At 38.6% G+C, this 14754-nt stretch overlaps 1 protein-coding gene across 1 annotated transcript; it reads left to right on the forward strand.

Annotated features, from left to right (window-relative positions):
* Window positions 1-4357: 4357 nt before the first annotated feature.
* LOC120572206 (butyrophilin subfamily 3 member A3-like) lies at window positions 4358-12954 on the forward strand. The gene is made up of 6 exons (XM_039821411.1): window positions 4358-4394; window positions 6044-6140; window positions 7345-7676; window positions 8196-8483; window positions 12224-12343; window positions 12610-12954. Exons 3-6 carry the CDS (start codon window positions 7631-7633, stop codon window positions 12627-12629), a joined length of 474 nt encoding a protein of 157 aa, XP_039677345.1. The 5' UTR covers window positions 4358-4394; window positions 6044-6140; window positions 7345-7630; the 3' UTR covers window positions 12630-12954.
* The last annotated feature ends 1800 nt before the right edge of the window (window positions 12955-14754 follow it).

Raw genomic sequence — 14754 nt, forward strand, 5'->3', positions numbered from 1 at the left:
CTGAAAGTGGAGAGGACACTGAAGATCCTGTCCATCCTAACATTGAATGGACAGTGAAGAATTGGCAAGTCTGGTCTCCATCTAATACTGAGACGCGCGCAACATTCAAGCACCGACCGGCATGATGCCAGAGCCCACGGATATGCCATATCAAGAATCCATGATGTGGCATCCTCTTTCCACCTTTTCTTCACTCTTGACTTGATCCAGCTGATTCAGGAAATGACAAACCTACACGGGAGGGAGTTCAATCTCAGGATGGAGTGATGTGGATGCTCAAGAGATTTGAACATACATGGGACTTCACACTTGGCTGGTGTGTACCCGGTCCAAAGGGGAATCCACCCGGAGCCTGTGGGATGTCCATAGTGGGAGACCAGTCTTCAGGGCCACCATGTCCCACAAACCATTTGAAATGATAAGCGCCAGTTTACAGCAAATGCAGGAGACAATGTTTTTATTCAAGCACGTCTTCAAAGACACATGAAATGCATCCTTCAAAAGATGCCTTTTTTCAGCCCTAAAGTGATCATTGCTTGCTTACAGATTTACGCAAACTCTCACACACACACATACACACACACACACACACACACACACACACACAAACACACATACACACACACACACACACACACACAGCTACATAATATAACTATAATTTCATGCATCGGCCTACAAGGGCAAAATGGTTGAATCTGGTGAAATACTGTAAAAATGTCAAATATGACTAGTTTTCTTCCAAATGAAATGCTGACATTACAGAATGCATGGTTTTATACTGTAAAGGCAGTGAGATCAAAACATGTGGTTATAATGGAAGTCAATGGGGCCATTTTTGCCTCGAAGGTGTCCAGAGGGAGTATCTGGAATTACATAAAAAATACTAATGCAATCAAATCAGTTTTGTTGCTTATCTTTGACATATCCAAGCCTCTAATCCCCACCAAAGCCCCATTCCCCTATGATTTATTTTATGGAAAATAATTAATGCTTTGTTGGGTTTTTCATAAATAATTGTTACTTCAAAGATTTAAAACTGGCATTTAAAGGGTTAAAATCCAGAAAATTATTCAATTTACAAGTAGTTTAAGTGATTTATGAAAAAAAGCAGAAAAAAATATTGATATATGATGATTTAATATCAGTTTTTTGGACATGTACATTTTTGCCTCGAAGGTGTCCAAAGGGAGTATCTGGAACTATGTAAAAAATACTAATGCAATCAAATTAATTTTGTTGCTTATCTTTGACATATCCAAGCCTCTAATCACCACCAAAGCCCCATCTAGATATTATTCATTATATGGAAAAAAATCATTTTTTGTGTTTTTTGTAATAAAAAATGAAATACTTCAAATACATAAACTGGCATTTAAAGGGTTAAAATCCTGAAAATGATTGAATGTTTGGTAGTTTTGATTAGGTTAGAAGTTGTTTAAGTGATTTATGAAAAAAAAGCAGAAAAAAATATTGATATATGATGATTTAATAACAGTTTTTGTGTGCGTGGACATTTTTGCCTCGAAGGTGTCGAGAGTAAGTTTTTTTAAGGAGGGCATGAGGGTTAAATAGGATTCAAACCACTTTAGTACTGAGCCAGAAAGACCAACCCAGTTTTCCAATCGGTCAAGTAATATGTCATGGTCGACCGTATCAAATGCAGCACTGAGATCAAGTAATACTAAGACTGAAATTTTGCCACTATCTGTGTTTAAGTGGATGTTATTAAAGACTTTAACAAGAGCCGTCTCAGTGTTGTGATCGAAAACCTGACTGAAAGGCATCAAAACTGTTGTTTAGTGATAAGAAAAGGTTGAGTTGTTGAAAAAATGCTTTGTCCATGATTTTACTTAAAAATGGAAGGTTTGATATTGGCCTATAGTTGCTCATTAGTGACGTGTCTAGATTGTTCTTTTTTAGGAGTGGCTTGATGACTGCAGTTTTTAGGGCCTGTGGGAAGATACCTCAGAGCAGAGATGTGTTTACAATCTGTAGGAGATCTGTAGCCAAACAATTCAAAACATTTTTGAAAACACCCGTTGGTAGAATATCAAGGCAACAGGAGGAGGTTTTCAGATGTTGTAGAATGTCCTCCAGGTTTTTAAGGTTGATCGTATGAAATTGTGTCATGTTGGAATTTGTTTTGCGTGACAACACATATCCTGTACTTGATATGGAGGCACTGACTGTTTGTCTAATTTTCTGAATTTTGTCTGTGAAGAAGGAGGTAAATTCATTGCAAGCCTTGGTAGACAATAGTTCAGATGCTACTGGTACTGGAGGCTTAGTTCTATCAACAGTAGCAAACAAAGCATGTGAATTATCATTGTTTCTGGCAATAATGTCAGAGAAAAGGGACTGCCTTGCATTCCTTAGTTCCAAATTATAAATGCGAAGTCTCTCTTTATAGGTGTAGTAGTGGACCTGGAGATTAGTTTTTCGCAAACTGTGTTCAGCTTTTGGACACTCTCTTTTTTCTGTTCTCACCACTATAACATTTTTCCATGGAGATCTTTTCTTACCAGAGACAGCTTTGACCTTAGTGGGAGCAATAGCATCAATAACATTCGTAATTTTACAGTTGAAATTATTTACAAGCTCAGTGACTGAGGCGCCAGTGAGGGCGGGTGTAGAGGAGAAAAGCTGAATGAATGATTCACTGGTGTTTTCAGTGATATACTGTTTTCTGATTAACTTTGTTTGAACACTTTTGGGCACGAAAACACAGGATTGATCAGAGAGAGCAACATCAGTCACCACAACCTTGGGAATGTTCAGACCCTTGGAGATAATCAAGTCCAGTGTGTGCCCCTTATTGTGTTTGCTGTGTCACATGCTGAGTCAGTCCATAGTTCTCAAAAACACAACACAGTTTTTTGGTCCCTCGGTCCTGGGGGTTGTCAACATGAATGTTAAAATCACCAGCAATAACTACACGGTCAAAGTTAATACAGATTATAGACAACAGTTCATAGAAGTTGTCAAAGAAGTTTGCACAGTATTTAGGTGGCCTGTAGATATTTAGAAGTATAGCTTGAGGGGAGGATCTTAGCTGAAGAGCCACATATTCAAAAGAAGCAAAGTTTCCATAAGATATTTGAGTACATTGGTATGAGTCATTAAACAAAATGGCGACTCCACCTCCTTTCTTATTCACGCTGCTTGCTCATTAACCCTTGTGTGGTCCTTCGGGTCCCGGTGACCCAAAGGACCACACAAGGGTTAATAAATCTGAAGTTAGGGGAAGCTGACTCTATAAGAACAGCAGCACTGTTATTATGGTCTAACCAGGTTTCAGATAAAAACATAAAATCAAGATTGTGCTTAATAATAAAATCATTAATTAAAAATGATTTACCTGCCAAAGACCTGACATTTAGTAAGGCTAGTGCTATTGTGTTAAAATAATTTTTTGGGACAGGTTGTTGCTGATGAGGAATGGATGCTAAATTTGCTAAGTTGGCAGTTAAGTGTTTCTTTTTCTTACTTAGCAGATTCACCATTGTTTTTCTATTACCTATCATAACATAGATTGAAGAATAATTTAATACACACGGCCCAGGCTTGTCCTGGAAAGAGTCATGAGTGCCACTAGGCGTGCAGCCTGGACCCAGCACATATCAGTTAAAGCTTGTTGCATTTTGTACACAAGCATACATATCAGTCTGGGGAGAAGGAATTCGCTGCAGTCCTTGAGGTGGCAGAGGTACCTTGCGTTTTACTTTCAGTGATTGAGTCAAAACAGAGTCAGTTTGAAGCTGGGGGCGAATGATGGGAGAAGACATTTAGCCTCAAGAGGTTAAAAACAAATAAAAGATTCACCTCTTTTTTCTTTAGAGACAGAGTCATATTCAAAGAACTGCAGTCTGTTTGGTGCAATATGAAAAAGCTCCATCTAAAAACAGAGAAGACAATTGCAAAAGCATCTACCAAATAAAAATCACATGCAAAATCCAAACAAATGACTATACTTTAAAGCAGACACAGGGTAACATTTTTATAGATTGTATTGCAATAGATTATTTTATAACCAGTTACCTGTCAACTGAGTCCAAAGTTAAGATATTCATAAACAAAGACACTCAAAAAGACAAAAAAAAAACTATTATGTACATTTTAACTCAACTTAGGTCTGCATTTGTGTACCACTAACAAGACAGTCTGCGTATTAATGTTTAATGGTGAGTTTGTTGCAGATGAATCATTGCAACCGCAAGAAATATAAGCACACTGAAAGCACTATATGGTGCAACATGAATGAAGCTCTTACTTTATTTGCAAAGTAAACAAAGCATGGAGCAGTTTGATAAAACGGTCTGGAGCTTGTCAATCATTTATAGACTTTGGCCACGTAGTCAAATCATGTGAGTGAGACACGGAACATTCAAAAGGTATGTGGTCTTTGTCTAATATTTAATATAAAATACATTAAAACAAGTGGGTCTGCATTCTGACTAGTGGTCTTTCTCAACCACAACTTCAGATTAGAACAGATAATAGCAGATAAAAAGTCTATTTCATATCTTTGTGTCAGAGGGAAATGCATGAGGACGCAAAAACGCCTTAAATTTTATTTAAAATGTGAGCATATTAACTGGACACCTGTTGTTTTTAACATCAAACTGAGACAGAGGGTATTTATTGTGATTAATGTACTGGAAAGAGTTAGAACGTCACTAAAATATGATATGATCTTCAAGTTTCAAAACACACATTCACTATGGAATGCTTTGAAGTCTTGAGCTACTAAAGTGAAAATATAATGGGATTTTTACAGAACGATGGACAAGAGTGAAAGTAAAATGTCATGACAGTGGAAATATTTGTAGAATGATGGAAAAGCAAATTTGTTCTAACAGATGTAGTTTGTGTGAGGATGAAACTAAAGAAAGAATATAAATAGTAATGCATAGAACTGGTCAGCATCAGAAGATTTGTAAACAGATGATGTGTAACCAGGGCCAGCTCTAGCTCTTTGGTTGCCCTAGGTGAGATTGAGTTTTGCCCCAACCGGGTTCGCATTGCCAGATCTCCACAGCGCTATAGTGTGTCAGCGATATAGTAGCAATGAATGTTCATTTTAGTTTCCAGCTTCCATGTGCTCTCTTGAGATTTGGAGGAGTTGTGATCTTTTGAGAAAAATAAAGTGATAATAGGCTATTACAAGAATAAAGTCACAATATTTCAGAAAATAATCTACCTGCACCATAGTCTGCTGTGCATTACGTGATTGCTCTGCTGATGCGGTAGATCTCAGACCTTCTGACAGACACACAGCCCCGTCTCGGTCTCCAGTCTCTGAATGAGACAAAGTTTATGGAAGTGGCTGTACGCTGCTCTACATCGGAGGTGGAAAACCAAAACTATGGCAGAAATACATGGAGCATGAACGTGACACATCTGCCGCAGCATGCCTACAGCAGCGTGCATCCATTATAAACCTGAAGCTGCCCAGACCAGGGAAGGCGCGCTGCAGCAGCTCCGTGGTCTGTGCCGCTGCTCGTCTCTATTTTGTCCGGGAGAGTGGACACCGGCCGTAGCGACTGGTTTGCTTCAGAGTTCCGCGTTTGAGTCTGACCCGAGACTGGAAATGTCACGTCCCAGGAACTTCCCCCAATTATGAAATGATCAACAATAATCATCAATTCAATCTAATAATCAGGTTGACAAGTAAATGTGTGTCTGAGGGGGCGCCCTAGGATGATCATGTTAAATAAACATGTTTTATTTCGCTTGTTGTTCTAATTCTATTATTAATGGGAAGTAGACTTAAGGGCGACACGGCGCCCCCAACACATTTGACGCCTTAGGCAATTGCTTAGTTCGCCTATAGCAATCGCCGGCCCTGTGTGTAACTTACTGCAGAGTGCAGAAAATGGCGATAAAGTTTTTGTTTCCAATCCTGTGATGTTCAGTTTATAATCAGATTGACTTCTTTCTTTATTACTTCCTAGGTAACATTTTACTTAAAAATAATTATTGCAAAGTAATTTGTCCCTGGAAATTAACACTGTTATCATGGGTTTCTACCTATTTTCAGAGCTCCATGATGCTTTTCCACACAGATGGAAAGTGCCTTAAACCTCATCTCAGAACACTCCGTGTTTTCACTCTTCTCCTAACATACTTCTGTAGAGGTAACTTACACACAATTACAATCTTCATAGGTCACTATTAGGTCACCAATAAGTCACTACTATTTGACACCAGAGTTTTTATTCTTCCCATCTATGTCAACCGTTTACTATCAACAAAGGCTTAGATTCTAACAAGAAAGAATCCCAATAATGTATTGGTGTGAAGACAATTAAAAAGGGTTACTACTAAGAAGGGCATTTAAACAGTCATGAAAACAAACATTTAACATTGCCATATTGAAATACATAAAGCACATACATATGCAAGACAAATCCATCTGGATGTCTGGTCAAAGGTGGTTTTTCTAAATGATTGTGTTTCCAGTGGACAATCCACTGGCCTGTAACAACAAGGTCTCATGGCAGGTCCTGAAATTGTCTCGTTATTTTTAATCTATTGATTTGTGTACAAGAATATGTTTTTCTTGTTTTTTTCATGGTGGCCAGTGCAAAATGGGAACCATCTATACGGAGGTTGGGTTTAGGAAAAGATGAACGGGGTAAGCAAACGTCACACACCGGGACACGATCTGCTGTCTCTGGGGGACACGTGACAACAACGGGACGGCGGAGGTTGGGTTTAGGAAAAGAACAACGGGGAAAGGACGCCTAATACGCCGGGAGACAGCCGCACAGGACGCGCGACAATAACGTCACGGTTGTGATTAGGAACACAACAACGAGGAAACAAAACGCCACAAGCGGGTCACAATCCCGGGTCTCCGGGGTGAAAGTCCTGTGTTGTTTGACCCATCCACCATCCAGACCAACCTCCTACACAGATTTTTGGCATTTCATACTACTCACTACAGTAGTCATGCTGTGATCATGAAATATGCTTCCCATTGAAATACATTAGTTTACAATTTTTGTGCTGGCCACCACGAGAAAAACGTGTCCGCGTACACAAATCCATAGATTAAATAACGTGACGATTTCACGAACTGCCGTGAGTCTGGATTGCCTGTAATGGTTGCACCATGTCACAGAGAGCCTGAGGAGCCTGTTCATGTAAACACTTTCAGATGACATTGGAATTTGCAAATGCAATGTAGTTATCGAACCTTGAAAAGTTCAGGTCTCTCAGGACGTGACGATAATGTGATGTGGTTGGCCTTTAGCCCAATGTTTCTCAAGATGGAGAACAAACAGATATACACAGATTCATTCCTTTATATTTCAATGTACTTCCTTTACTTTCCAGGTCAATCTCAGCTGATTGGCTCATCAATAGTAGCAACACTTGTTGATGACATCATCTTACCATGTCAACTGGAGCCTGTGGAAGATGCTACTGACTTGACATTGGAGTGGACGAGGTCTGACCTGAACCCCAGATTTGTCCATGTGTGGCGTTCTGGGAAAGAACTTGTGAGTAAAAAACACAAATCCTTCGAAGGAAGAACATCGCTGTTCATCGATGAGCTGATGTTTGGAAACATTTCACTGAAACTGTCCAAACTGAAACTCGCTGATCGGGGAACATACAGATGTTTTATTCCAGCACTGGACAGTCTTTTGTTCAACTAGATGTTGGTAAGTGCATGTTTCTCTCAATATTCACACTTCCAGTAAAAACACATTCTCATTCAGAATTTTTTAAATACTGACAATTGGTCAGTGGCTCTCAGCGTCGGATACCAACGCAAAAGGCACCCTTTAGCATCTGTATGGGACTCACCGGGCAGAGAAGGTACTCGACCATGGTGCTTTGACAACGGTAGGATAGCATGAAATATATATATATATATATATATATATATATATATATATATATATATATATATATATATATATAGGAATTAATTGAAAGCCCCCTGCATCTGACTGAGACGCTAAAGGAGAGTTTTTGCATCAGTATCTAACGCAAAGGGCTCCTGACCAAGCGTCGTTTTTTGACGTACTGGGAGTGAGACACTGTTGCCAGTAAAGGATTTTAGTAGGATTAACATGACTAACGCACCATTCTGGCCATTGAAAGTTTAGAATTCAACACTTGTGTCATTAGATAGTCGTACAGCACTGCCATTTGTTTTTCCTTTTGTTGATTATAAGGTGCTGTTTCCTCACCGACCATCAGTTTAGCAGGGACTGACCGAGACAAAGGAGGAGTAGTTCTACAGTGTGAGTCTAAAGGCTGGTATCCAGAGCCTGAGGTGTTGTGGCTGGACGGTGAGGGAAACCTCCTCCCTGCTGGACCTTCAGAGACAGTCAGAGGTCCTGATGATCTCTATACTGTCAGCAGCAGAGTGACTGTGGAGAAGAGACTCAGCAACAGCTTCACCTGTAGAGTCCAGCAGAAGAACACCAACCAGACCAGAGAGACAGAAATCCATGTTCCAGGTAAATATGATTTAAAGGCAAGGCAAGGCAGCTTTATTTGTATAACACATTTCAGCAACAGGGCAATTCAAAGTGCTTTACATAAAACATTAAAGAGTTAGAAAACGATTAAAAACATTAAAAGAGAAGAATAACATTGATAGTGCAGTATAAGAAGTTAAAGAACTGAGAGATAAAATACGCGAATAAAAGTTACAGTGCAGTATAATAAATTAAACATTAAAGAGCAGTTATCGAGTGTCATACAGTGTCATCAATGCAACTTCAGTATAACAAATGAACAGTCATTTAAAGAAAGGCAACATAAAAAAGATAGGTCTTTAGCTTTGATTTAATAGAACTGAGAGTTGCTGCGGACCTGCAGTTATCTGGGAGTTTGTTCCTTATACACTACCGGTCAAAAGTTTTAGAACACCCCAATTTTTCCAGGTTTTTATTGAAATTCATGCAATTCAATGTCTTATTGTACTCTTAAATGAACGAATAAAACAAATGAACAATTTAAGTTAAAAAAGAAATCATGGAATCAATTTATAAACCAAAATGTATACTAAATTTTTGACTCATCAAAGTAGCCCCCTTTGGCAGATATAACAGCTGAACACACTCGTGGCATTCTTTCTACAATGGAAATCAAATATTCTTCAGAAAGTTCTGCCCAACTCTGTTGCAGAAGTTCCCATAAATGTGTGGCACTTGTAGGTTGCTTTGCTTTCACTTTTCTGTCCAGTTCATCCCAAACCAGCTTAATGGGATTTAAGTCTAGTGACTGTGCTGGCCACTCCATGTTTTTAAGCTTACCATCTTGTTTGTGGACTTATGTTTTGGGTCATTATCTTGCTGTAGGATGAACCCCTGACCAACTGCTGTGGTAGCCGTTTTGGTTCAGGGTGCCTTTCACTCTGTACAAATCACTGACCCTGGATCCAGCAAAACAGCCCCAGAGCATCACGCTTCCTCCTCCATGTTTGACAGTCACTCACTGAGGAACCATCCTTTCGCCTACTACAAAAATCCTGTGTGATGAAACAAAGATTTCAAATTTTGATTCATCAGTCCATAGCACCTTCTTCCAGTCTTCACTAGCCCATTGACGATGTTTCTTGGCCCAGGCAAGCCTCTTTTTCTTATTCTGACGTCTTAGCAATGGCTTTCTTACTGCAACTCGACCTATCAAACCTGCAGCTCGAAGTCTTCTCTTTACAGTTGAAACTGAGACTTGCTTATTACGACCACTATTAAGCTGTGCTTGAAGCTGTTGTCCTGTGAGCCGCCTATCATGCAAGCTGTTGATTCTCAGAAACTTGTCTTCTGATTCTGTTGTGGCTTTGGATGTGCCAGACCTCTTCCTGTCAGAGTTTCCACCAGTTTCTAAGTGCCTTTTGATGGTGAAGAATACTGTACTCACTGACACCTTGACTTTCTTCACAAATTCTCTGTAGGAAAGACCAACATTCTTAAGTGTTATGATAGTCTGTCTCACTTCCATTGTTAATTGCCTTTTTCCCACCATTTTTATGGCAACACACTACTTTCTGCAGTACAATACTGTTCAAATAATGCTCATGAGGGTACGGTACCATAGTGTGTTCCAACAATACTTTTATACAAACAGAGGGGGTTGTAAGTAATCCAGACAAATTGGAACACCTGTGGGAATTGGTAGCACCAACTTTAAAAGCTTGATCAACCTCCATTGCTGCTTTACATTGTTAAACCATTTCTTGTTCCCTGAAAAAGGCCTTTTTGTAAAATTCTGAAATGTACATTATTTTTTAGTTTTGGGTAACCTTACATTTTTCAATAAAAAACTACACAAATTGGGGTGTTCTAAAACTTTTGACCGGTAGTGTATGTGGAGCATAAACACTGAATGCTGCTTCCCCCTGTTTAGTTCTGACTCTGGGGACAGAAAGCAGACCTGTCCCAGACGACCTGAGAGGTCTGGGTGGGTCATAGTGTAGTAGCAGATCAGAAACGTATTTTGGCCCTAAACCGTTTAGTGATTTATAAACCAGCAAAATTATTTTGAAATCAGTTCTTTGAGGCACTGGAAGCCAGTGTAGAGACTTCAGTACTGGAGTGATGTGATCCACTTTTTTTGGTCTTAGTGAGGACTCGAGCAGCAGCGTTCTGAATCAGCTGCAGCTGTCTGATAGATTTTTTTAGGGAGACCTGTAAAGACACCGTTGCCGTAGTCAAGTAGTCTACTGAAGATAAAAGCATGGACAAGTTTTTCCAAATCCTGCTGAGACATAAGTCCTTTAACCCTTGATACATTTCAAGGTGGTAATAGGCTGACTTTGTAATTGTCTTAATGTGGCTGTTAAAATTCAGGTGTAAGTCCATGACTACACTAAGATTTCTGGCTTTGTCTGTTGTTTTTACATTGTCATTTGAAGCTGAGTGCTGACTTTTAATCGTTCCTCTTTTGCTCCAAAAACAACCACCTCAGTTTTTTCGTCATTTAATTTAAGAAAATTCTGGCACATCCAGTCGTTAATTTGTTCAATGCACATATTCAGTTGTTGTCTTGGGCTATAGTTCCTTGGCGATAAGGTTATGTAAATTTGTGTGTCATCCGCATAACTATGGTAACTTATTTTGTTGTTTTCTATAATCTTAGCCAGTGGAAACATGTAGATGTTGAACAGGAGAGGCCCCAGAACTGAGCCTTGGGGAACTCCGCACGTCATATTTGTATGCTCAGATGTATAATTCCCTATAGACACAAAGTAGTCCCTATTCTTTAAATAAGACTCAAACCACTTTAGTATTGAGCCAGAAATGCCAACCTAGTTTTCCAGTTGGTCTAAAGGGGTGCTATGCAATTTTGGCCATTTCTTCACTGTTTTCTCCCTTTTTGGTGGCAGGTTTCTCTATAGAGCTCCCCCTACAGCTTCAGAATAGATATTTGGCAGCTCCTATGTTTACCTGTGTCTGACTCCTCGCTTGGTCAGTCTGCCGTTTCCTCTTTCTCTGTTCCTTCCTTTCCTAGCTTTCTGCTTCTTTTTTCTTTTTCTTCTTCTTTTTTTCTTCTGAATGGGCATATGTGTGCAGTGCCGTGAAGCAATTCGTTGAAATGCAAGACCTGATATCACGCGATACTTCCTGATGCTGAGGCCGGCAACTCGCCAGCCCAAAGTTGCAAGGATGTATTTTCAGCTCACAGGCGCTAGGGGGGAGTGAGACAACCACCATTCAACTCGAAAAAAGTCCTATAACCATTCCAATGACTCCGAAGCTGTTCAGTTAAGGTAAATTAAGCTAAAAAAAGTTAGTTCCCCTTCAATAGATGATAGCTATGGTCCAGTTCAAAATAAATATAATGTTATTCCAGCAGCTCATAACGACCGAGAATTACGTTTCTTGTTACGTGGCCAACTCTCATGGCTATCATTAGAGCAAACAAGAATGAGGTGACAAAGTATAAGAGTGCCAAATTCTGCATAGAGATGGATAAAAAACACTGGTCTTTTACTCAGGGGTTTGTGTCCTATGTGAAACTAAAACTCAATCATCATTTTAAAATTATCCGAGTTTTACTATGGTTTACTATGCATTTAAAACAGTTGCTGTTATGTTAAAATAGAACAGTCATATGACTACAGTTACATGATCAAACCGCCACAATGCGGCAGTAAATAGAATGGTCGTACATGCCGTTTTGCAAGTCTTGACCTTTTAATGTCGTTTATGTATGAGGATGTGTTGGTTATTGTGTTTTTTCATGATTTCAGATGATTTCTTTGAGGTCCAGTCCAGTTCTTCTCCCATCATCACTGGCTTGGCTGTTAGTTTGTCTGGTTGCATTCTGTTACTTCTCTTTTCTGTGTGGAAATGGAGACAAAACAAAATCAGTAAGTCACAAATTAATTGCAGTGTTTTGTACATGTCAAATAATTCTGATGTTTAGGGGAACTAGTGATAATGTGTACATTCAATGTTATTTGACTGAAATGTCAGTGTTTTAAAAGTAATGCAGTTACTAAACATGTGGTGGTTTGTCTACTTTTTTCTGACAATCAGTCAAATTTGGTTGTTTTAGACTCAAATGTTTTATTTGCTGTGATTTCCAAAAAATAAAGTAAATGTATTGTAACACTACTGCCTTTTTTGTACACAGAAATGAAGATAAGCCACTAGGATAAAACTGATAAAGAAGAAAACACTGCAGAAGAAACCTTGTCTTTGAAAGAAGAACAGGTAAAGAAGATTAAACTTGTAAGTAAAGAAACAGGAAGGACTTTCAGGGAGAGAAATAAACTAAAGGAGGTAAAGTAAAGTTTGATCTGAGCTAGAAGGATAGAAAATGATTACATCCAGACTCAGGATCTGTGTTTCCAAAGGAAGTAAGAAGAGTACAAAAGCAGCTAAAACAACTAACGGTAACACTTTACTTGAAGGTATCTACATAAGAGCGACATGACACTGTCATGAACACATGAACCCTAACCCTAACCATTACTTCTCATGACAAAAACCGAATGACACTTACTGACAGTTATGGCGTTATGTCATAAAAGTTTATGACTTGTTTATAATGTTTATGACACGTTCATGAGAGTGTTATGTCACTCTTATCTAGATACCTTCAAGTGAAGAGTAACCCAACTAACTTTAACTAGCTTACTTTAATCGATGTTGGGATGTTCAGAGGTTCAAGAGAAATTAGACAGAAGAGGAAGAGTTCAGACAGACAGTCAAATGAGGATGAGAGCAAACATCAGATGAGATTAGAATAACAGAAGAGAGAGATTAACCAGAAATGCAGGGGCAACATCTGATGACAAAGATGTGGTCAACAGAAGAATTATATTATAAGAATTATATTTTTACAGTGACTAACTTTTGTTGTCCACAGGTCTTGAAATAGAGGGGGTTAAAACTGTGGGACATTTGATTTGCTGAAACCAGTATGAAATACTGCAGATATATAGAGTATTTATCAAAGTGAAACTAAAAATTCACCTTCCAAATACTTCTCATAGATACTTATGATAAATTAAAAGTGGATCTACTCAATTGCACTTAGTTTCAAATGCTGCAAAAACAAGACTTGAGTTATGATTAATGTTTACATGTGCCATTGTGTGCTATCTTTACTAACCTGCTCTAATAAAATGATGACCCACATGTCACACTCTTCATCCCTCTCCAGGAGCAGCAGAGGAGGGAGGAAGCTGAGAGAGTAAATCAGGTGTAATTTTTGCAGCAATAGTCCAATATTCTCTCTCTTTTAGCTGTTTTTGATATTTACCAACTCAGGGAAATATCTCTCTTTAACTGCTAAATGCTACACGTTGTTCACCAGCTAGTCTCTAACTAACTCACAAAGTTTCATTAGAGAACAGTTCTCTGATCTATGGTTTTTATCTTCTCTCTCCTCTCAGGTAAATCAACTATCAGCTGAAGTGAAGGAGCTCAAAGAGGAGAAGCAGAGGAGTGAGAACGAGCGGCAGCTGCAAAAGGAGGTGGAGGACAAAAAAAAGAGGTTCTTCTATTATGGATATTGTTTCCATCTTTTTTTTTTAGTTTTGAATCTCCTGATTTGTGGTTTATTTTATCTTCAGCTTATCAAAATGTGTAACAACATAAACCTCACAAAGAGTCAAAGTATTTTAGGATTGTGAAACTAAATTGAAGTCACTGAGTTTTGTTGACTTTGGCTTTAATTCTCGTTGTTTGGGACCCCAAAGACCTCCATTGTTGTGTGTAATAATACATAATATTAATTGCCTATTTGCAAGATTATCTGTTTGCTATCCTTTTAATATATTTTCTTTTCTTCTGACCTCCAAATATAAAGAAAGGTATTTGAGTCGTAAAAATTTGACTGAATTAGATGTCTAAATCTCTGTTTAAAGGTACAATATGTAACATTTCTGCTTTAAAATGTCTAAAAATGACCATACCTATGTTATATATTTTTATGAGTTGTGTTCTTACACTATCCCAAATGTTTCCACCAAATGTCAAACCCAGAGAAATCTGTTATTTTATTTTCAGACACGGCACGTTTCCTTTAGTTGCCCGTCAGTGGCGTCATATAACCTTTCACCCTCCAGTTACTCTAACTTCCGTCAGAACACTGGCACCAAGATGATACGTTCAGGAGTAATTGTAAATCATACAATGTCACAGAAAAAAAATACTTGTAACCGTAATACTGCCTTTTTTTGGCCATAAAGCCTAATTTTTTGATTAATTACATCCCACTTTTTATCACAGTAATACAACAGATACCTTATTTATTTTGAAAGTTCAATAT

The sequence above is a fragment of the Perca fluviatilis genome, chromosome 14 (assembly GCF_010015445.1).
Source record: "Perca fluviatilis chromosome 14, GENO_Pfluv_1.0, whole genome shotgun sequence".
Lineage (NCBI taxonomy): Eukaryota > Metazoa > Chordata > Actinopteri > Perciformes > Percidae > Perca > Perca fluviatilis.